The sequence below is a fragment of the Austrofundulus limnaeus genome, unplaced genomic scaffold (assembly GCF_001266775.1).
Source record: "Austrofundulus limnaeus strain Quisiro unplaced genomic scaffold, Austrofundulus_limnaeus-1.0 Scaffold148, whole genome shotgun sequence".
Taxonomy (NCBI): Eukaryota; Metazoa; Chordata; class Actinopteri; order Cyprinodontiformes; family Rivulidae; genus Austrofundulus; species Austrofundulus limnaeus.
Window position 1 is genome coordinate 953,416 of NW_013952550.1, and position 8,051 is coordinate 961,466.

At 41.1% G+C, this 8,051-nt stretch overlaps 1 protein-coding gene across 1 annotated transcript in view; it reads right to left on the reverse strand.

The window, feature by feature from the left end:
- The window catches only part of si:ch211-261d7.6 (zinc finger protein 91), an 11,459-nt gene extending 3,414 nt beyond the window's left edge, over positions 1-8,045 (reverse strand). The window contains exon 1 of the mRNA XM_014016579.1: positions 4,146-8,045. Coding sequence (XP_013872033.1) covers positions 4,146-7,933 — 3,788 coding nt within the window. The 5' untranslated portion in view covers positions 7,934-8,045. The remainder of the gene's footprint in view (positions 1-4,145) is intronic.
- Positions 8,046-8,051: the final 6 nt, after the last annotated feature.

Consider the following 8,051-nt stretch of genomic DNA (forward strand, 5'->3'; position numbering starts at 1 on the left):
TTGGGAGGTTTGGGAAGCTCGAAGCGATGCATGGGCTCTCCACAGTCAGGCTCCTCTGAGTCTTTTGGATCTCCACATTCAGCAGGCTTGCTTGTTTGAAGCTCTCCCATATTTGTTTTAACCTCGGTTTCTTCTTTCACACCTGTAAGGGGTTCTGTGTTTTTAGGCTTTTGGATCTTCGCGTGAATGGTAGAGAATTGAAAAGACTTAAAGCGGCCCTTTAAACGTTTNTTCACACCTGTAAGGGGTTCTGTGTTTTTAGGCTTTTGGATCTTCGCGTGAATGGTAGAGAATTGAAAAGACTTAAAGCGGCCCTTTAAACGTTTATGTTGGATTTGATGTGCATGTAATTGTCTACTTCGACCGAAAGACTTCCCGCAGTCTTGGCATGAATAYATTTCTAACTGGGAGTCTGGCTGACTTGCTGGCTTGTGGGCCATTTGGGCTCTCCAGTCATTGGTGTTTGAGGGTTTATGCCCAAATTCTCTCAAATGACTAATGAATCGCGTGCGTCTGATAAATGACATCCCACAATCTGTGCACTCGTACTTCATATTGCTGGGATCGCTCCTGTATTTTTGTTGCTGGTCTTGTTCTGTTGAGGGCGGGTCTTTGTGCAACTTCAAGTGTGTTCTATACGACTTCAGGTACAAGTAAATCTTCCCACAAACCAGGCAGGAGTAAACATTTCGAAGTGCGTTCTGCTCAGAGGCTGGCGGAACATCTTGTGTCGACTCTGGAGATCGCACTTGTGCCGAACTGCTCTTGTCACCCGCATCCGGGCCCATGTCTTCGTCTCGGTCTTCTCTTGTCTCCCGACCTGTTGCAAGAGACCTGCAGTCTTCCAGCTGAGTCTTCTCCACTTCCAGCTGAGCCTCCTCCTCTTCCAGCTGAGCCTCCTCCTCTTCCAGCTGAGCCTCCTCCTCTTCCAGCTGAGTCTTCTCCTCTTCCAGCTGAGCCTCCTCCTCTTCCAGGGCATGTTGGTGCAGGTGAGTCAAGTAGGAATCCCTGTGTTTGAACTGCAGTCCACAGTCCTTACATAAAATGCTTGACTCTTCAGCTACAAAAAAAAAAAGAAAGCATGTATTAAATAATCATTTTACACAAAACAGTACATTTAAATTTACATGTATTTGAAGATTTTTTTCTTGGATTTTCTAGCTGGTACTTGTACACAAAAACATGAAAATTTTAAGCTATCTGAAGACAACTTCTAAATTATTCATTAAAAACTATTAGATATTTAACATTAAAATGAACTAGATTTCTGAACGTGTTTACTTAACTTGAATGATTTATTTTCATTTTCAGTAACCATGTACTGTATACGTACATTTACATTTTCCAAAAATATGCAAAAATGTTTGCACGGTGGAGGATAATTTGACATTTTTATGCTATGAAAATAGAAATCATTAAGTAAATACACCTTTTCTTGGGTCTTCCTGAATAATTGGTAAAACTGTTACCTTTCAGAATAAAATTCAAGGCCATGTTTACTTTCAGACTTGATATAAGAATATGCAACAAAAAAACAATCTGCATTCAAAAGGCATTTTAAATTTGGTGACGTCATTTGTTTGGTGTCCACACCTAGCTGCCAGGGAAGCTGCTAAAAATATTGTACTTTTTCATCCACGACATAAACAGTTTAAAGTACTGTGCATATTTAAGAATATTTTTGTTACTTATTAGCTATTTTTACCTTTTAAAAATGTGTTAAGAGACTCTGAAAACAGAAAATATTTTTACTTATGCYGAAAAATACATGAAAGTACCAAAATCAAATATGCTTTTGAAGACATTCCACTACGATACTAAAAACAAAAGCAGATCCACAGTTCAAAAATTAGTTTGTCTAAAATCTAATGTTTTGACTCTAGAGTTGTAAAATAAAATTTATCTGCAGATGAAATGCTAAAGCTGTCAAACCTAACCTTGCAGGCTCTTTTAAGTGCTAATTCTTTTGTTTCATCAGTTTTAGAAACGATGGGCCTCATGCAGGAACATGTTCGTATTCTTATCCTAAATTTCTCTTACTTCTGTTCGTACAAAGGGTTCGTACGAACATGTCACGTCTGATTCAACAAATTCTTCTATCTTCAGGAAAAGTGTGTAAATGAGCTGCGTAAATTCCACCTGTTCGTATCCAGCTGCATGTGCACGCGAGAGAATTACCACCACAAAAACACCATATAAGGCTATGTTTCCTGCCTGAGATATCAGGAAGTGTCCATTCATGAAAATGACAGCGAAAACTAAAAAGAAAAACTTTACGAGTTCAGAGATTGAAGTCCGTCTGTCAGAGATCCAGAAAAYAAAATCTGTCATTTTTAGCAGGTCAGCTGTGGAATAAAAAGAGCTGCTAATAGTATAAATAACTGTGTTAAATCATTTTCATTTATTCAGAAGACACCGTCGCGCAACGTATGAAGAAAATCTTAGAATATGAAAACATTGAATGCCACAAATTCTCCTAAATCACTTGTACGCACAACTTAAGAACAAATCTGTGTGTACAAACGGTTTTTGCATGAGGCCCAATTAGCCTATTTTATAGGAAAGTTAACACWTTTAAAGTTTGCATCTATTTTGTCACCACACATGGCTCCATTAATCACAAACATTAAAGGCAGTGTGTAGGATTTGTTTTCAGCGACATCTAGTGGTTGAATCATACCAATCACACAACACGCCCTTAGAATACACCCTAAGATGTGTAATTATCTAACAAAACTTAGAAAAGAAAATCAGAAAATATACAAACCAAACTGATCAAGTTGAAACTGAATTAATCACACAACTCAGTAAGAGATGTTTTAAAGAAATTTATCTTTGTTCTTTCTGAAAAAAGGAGTTAACATATTGGTCAACAAGGGGAAAAACAAAACTATAAATCAAAGTCAAACCTTTTCTTCTAATCACTATCCTACAGAAACAAACACTAAATTACTTTAGTAGTGATTCCACAACAAAAATACAGCTATCTATATATATATACTGTATATCCCTATAAAGATGTAAAAAAGACCTTAATCACTTAATGCTGAATGAGATTTACAGAATGTAATGGAACTGATACTTCTATGTTCAAGCAAGTAATTCATGACATCCTTTAATGACCTAGGTTTTCATGACATGCTGTTCATCTGCAGATAGAATGATTAAAGTCAGAACAAGATTTGCTAACAGTCATTCTTAGATATCACTTGTGTTTATCTTTGTGTTTTCCCTTGACCTTGTATCAAATCTTACTAAGATGACATAATGGTGTTTGTTAATATATATATGAGGCCTCTCGAGACACAATGAGTAGTGTGGAGAGACAGTAACAGAGAGAAACAGAGAGAAGCAGAGGCACAGAGACAGGCCAGGTTGTTGTCTGTGTTCCTGTTGTTGCAATAAAACAGCTGATCATCTCACGGAGTACCTTCATTCTTGGACCACGTATTTCTATCTTTGTTAAATAAATATAGCCATAACACAGAACATAAAGCTACTTAATGTTAAATGGATTTTACAGTTAATAACAATAGTGTTCAATACCAGAAACAGTAGATAATTCAGTTTTGTTTCACTTCTTATGAAGTATTTACAGCAGCAGAACTTATTTTAGAAAAACCTTCAGCATTTTAGAAACAACAGACCAAACCTTTACATATTTAGGGAGGGCAAATATTCATTTTCACCGTCTTTATCAACTAAATGTATTTCAGTGTAACAGCATTTTAGTTTTTATCTTTGAGAACTGACATATCAGTGCTTTGTAACCTTTTTTAAACATCTATATATAAACTCTAACACTTTAATATGTGACGCCCCACAGAGTTTGAAAAGGCTCAGCTGACATTCATCTATTCAAAACAAAAAAAATAAATAAATGTAGACTCAGAGCTATGAATAGAGGTGACTGAGCTATACTTTCACATTTACAGAGATACTGGTCCAGTGTCAAGCAAAGCCTGAGACTACARAAACAACTACATTTTCTACTTCAATGTAACAAATTTTGCAGAAAGAAACAAAAACCTTACAATCTACAGCGTCACCATATGAGCTTTAACACTACACGGACATCCTCTGTACTACGCTGGTGCAACAACATTTTTCTTTTTTTGGTCAAAGACTTGTTCTGCATTCAAAACAAGTTAAGGCCATCGGTGTCCTCTAATGAAACAGCAGCAGCAGGAGTGATATTTTGTCTTCTGTGATCACTCATACACTCCTGGTTATGATCAATAAGGTCTTTTAGGTGACTGAAAGTTTTGGAGCAAATCAAGCAGCAGTACAAGTTGCTACACTGCTCAGATCTGCCATGACGCTGACCCTCGGTTTCTGAGCAGCCGGCTGGGTTAGGAGGTTGGTTGATGGAAGGGAGCAGGAAGGACTTATCAGCAAAGGAGAAGTTGGGTTTCAAAGGACTTGAGGTCACAGCAGTACTGAGCCTGAAGCGCAACTCGTTGGGGAGACGACAGCGCACCTCGTCGTGCCAGGCGAGGTGCTGCTGCAGTTGATTCTCTGTCCAGAAGCAGTGGCAGCACAGGGCGCAGCAGTGAGGCCGGCTCTTGGCCTTGTTCTTGTGGGTTCCTAGCTGGTCCTCTGTTCGGAAAGCTTTCCCACACTTGTCGCACTTGAAGAGACATTTGACCGTGTGCTCCAGCAGATGGCCAACCACTGGAGGAACCTCAGTCGCGGCTTCGAGAGTTTCCACCTCCATTTTAGACTCTTGCTTCACAGGCGAACAAACTTTGTTATGGTCAAGGAGACAAGCCGTGGAACTGCACTGTTCCCCACATTCAAGACAGGAAATWAATATTTCGGGTTGAGGGTTTGATATGATTTTCTTCCTTCCTCTGCCAACAGTGCTGCTCTTTAACACCTCTGAGTCGTCCACCTGATCAAATCGGTTGTTTAAGTTAGAGCACTTCTTTTTGCACTTTCCATTCTTTGGGTGGGCTTGCCATTTATGAGCATGCAGACCTCTTGCTTTAGCAAAGGTCATGAAGCAGAGGGGACACTGGTGGGGTTTTATCTTCACAGCTGATGGTGAGGTTTCGTCCCCAACTATGTTAACATTGTGTTCTGGGGTGGGTTTTAAGGACACTTCCCTATGTTCTGCCACCTCCAAAATTTTACAGTGCATGACTTGGTGTGAAAACTGCTCTGATCGGTCCGTCTCCATGTTTCTGTTTAAATCTGGCTCAGTTTTGGTTTGACACAGAGGATTAAAGAGCTGGTGTCTGTGGAGAACTTGATGGCTGGAAAACTGTTTCTCACACTTCTTGCACTGAAAGGGTCCGTCCTCGGTCTTGTGGCTGACAGATTTGAAATTATCTTCTTCATGTGAAGACTTTGAACATTTCTTTTCTTTGTGCCATCGTTTGTGAGAGCAGAGGGCTGATTTAGTCATAAAATGCCTTCCACAATCTGAGCAGTGGATTAGACCTTTACTTGGCTCRTCTTTGTTTGGCATCTTAGACATTAGAGGTTGACCAATATCGGATTTTAATTTGGACTTATTGCCTTTAACGTGAATTCTCTTATGAAAATTTAACGCTCCAGCAATAGGAAAACTTTTGTCACATGCATTGCATTTGTATTTCAAATGGGTTGAGTCTGGATTTTCAACATTACCCCCATCTGTGGGCATTTCAATTTGTTGTGCACCAATGTCCCCTTCGTTCTTCGTGTCAACTTGTTCCTTCATTTGGCTCGAGTGTTCTTGCGTGTTGGAATCAGAGCGCATTTTTACAGCTTCATTCTTTGCAAGTTCAGCTTCCACGATGTCTCCTTTCCTGCAGAGTTTTCGATGAGCCCTTAAAGACGCCTTGTTGTTAAAATGTGCGAAGCATGTCGCACACTGCAGATGGTTCACTTTCACCATGGACTGTGGGGACGACGGAGAGTTCCTGGACTCGTAACCATGACTCTTCATGTGAAACTGCAGCGCTTTTTCCCGTGAAAACAGCTTCCCACAGTCAGGACAGCTGTACGTGTTCTTCTTCAGCTGCTCCACCTGGTGCTGAAAGGACTTGATGGGCGGTGGTAGCAACTGGTCGCTGTGTACCACCTCGTGTCTGAGGAGGCTGGAAAAAAGTCGGAATGAGCGGCTGCAGATTTCGCATTTGTGATTTCCATTTTCATGCCTGCGCATATGTAGCGCCATAATGCCTTTGTGGCGAAACTTCCTGCCACACATCGGACATGTGACTTTAGTCACAGAGCGTAAGCGTCCGTTAACAGAGTGCAGAGAACTTGATAGACCCTTTCTGAGTCTCAAATCAGTACACTCCATCTGATTTTGCTTGTGGTGCGAGAAAGCCCCTAAAGACCAAAAACCCTTTCCACATTGTTCACAATGATAGATCTTTGGGCCTAGCAGAGTTTTCTTTGGATTGTATTCTTTCTCACTGACAGAAATATCTTTCCTCTTTTGTGCAGAGCAGGTTTTCATGTGATTAAACAAACTGGCTGCATGAAGATAAGACATCATACAATCTGGACACTGGTACTGTTTTCTTTTAGGGTGATGCAACTGGTGTGACACTAAAGCAGACAAATAAGAGAAAACATCACCACACTCATTACAGGTAAACATTTTCTTCACCAACCCCTCAGCCTGATTCAACAAACCWCTACTTAGAGTCTGATCACTGTGGAATTGTGTGTGAATAAATTGTGCTTCATAGTTACTTATTTCACATGCCACTGACTGACCTTGATTCTGCTGTCTTCTCTCACGGACTCCGTGCCACATTCTGTGAACTCGCAGTGACGTGGGGTTAGTAAACCAGCGGTAACAATCCGGACACTGGAATCTTTCATGTGCAGTTTGATTCTCGCTTCCGCTTTCCATTGGTACACACTGCTTGTTGGTTTGATCAAAGTCAATCTGAATTATTTTTAAGTCCGGCTTTGACTCAAGGCCTCTGGGGGAAACTTCATGGTCGTCTCTTACATCCTGATCAGATTCACACAGCAGCTCAAGATCAGGATTCAGGTCTGGAGCCGCCTCCTCTTCGGGCTCACTGTCACTAATTACTTGTACGTTGAAGTCCCCAGGTTCATAGCTCTCCAAGTCTTCATCAGTCTCATTTGTTTGTGATTTGTCCGTGGTACAAGCGGCAGGAGAAATTTCTGATTGCAGTTTTTCTTCCACAGAAGCTGGAGAGTGCTCTGACTCTTTCCAACAACTTTCTGAAATATTATCTTGATGTGGCAAAGCATTGTGAGTGTGAGCCACCAGCTCCTCTTCTTGACTGCAAGTTCCCTGCTCCATTTCTAGAGTCTGATCCCTTGGTTGTATTTCTAGTGTTGGTGTCCTTGGTTGGGTTTCTAGAGTCTGAACCCCCAGCTCCATTTCAAGAGGTCGAGGCCCCACATTGGGTTCTAGAGGCCGAGCTCTCTGCACTGTTTCTTTGGAAACATGGGTGTGCTGATGGGATTGAAAAGCTGAAACCCTGGAAAATTTCAGTCCACAGTCTTTACATTCAAAYGCCTTCTTCTGAACTTGGCCCACTTGATAAAGAAAAGACTTGGCAGGAGTCTCCTCAGTATGTGCCATGAGCTGGTGTCTGTAGCAGAATGATGCAGTCTTAAATGTTTTTCCACATTCCTCGCATGTGAACCTTTCTTCTAAGTGTCTGGCGTGCCATCGCCCATGGTTCATTAAACCAACACGATGACTGAAAGTCTTATCACACTCAGTGCAGTTGAATTCACTCCTTTTCTTCCTAGGTATTTGTTTCACTTCATCTGAACCACATTGGCTGTTGTTACTAAATTGCTGATGTGTTTGTTGAACAGACTCTGCAGCAAACATTTGTGAATCGTACTGAACGCTTGGTTGTATTTCTACTGTCGATGCCCTTGGTTGTGTTTCTACAGGCAGAGGCCCCAGCTCCGGTTCTGGAAGCCCAGGCCCCAGAAGCATAGGCCCTAGCTCCGGTTCTAGAAGCCGGGCTCTCTGCACTGTTTCTTTGGAAACATGGGTGTGCTGATGGGATTGAAATGCTGAAACCCTGGAAAATTTCAGTCCACAGTCTTTACAT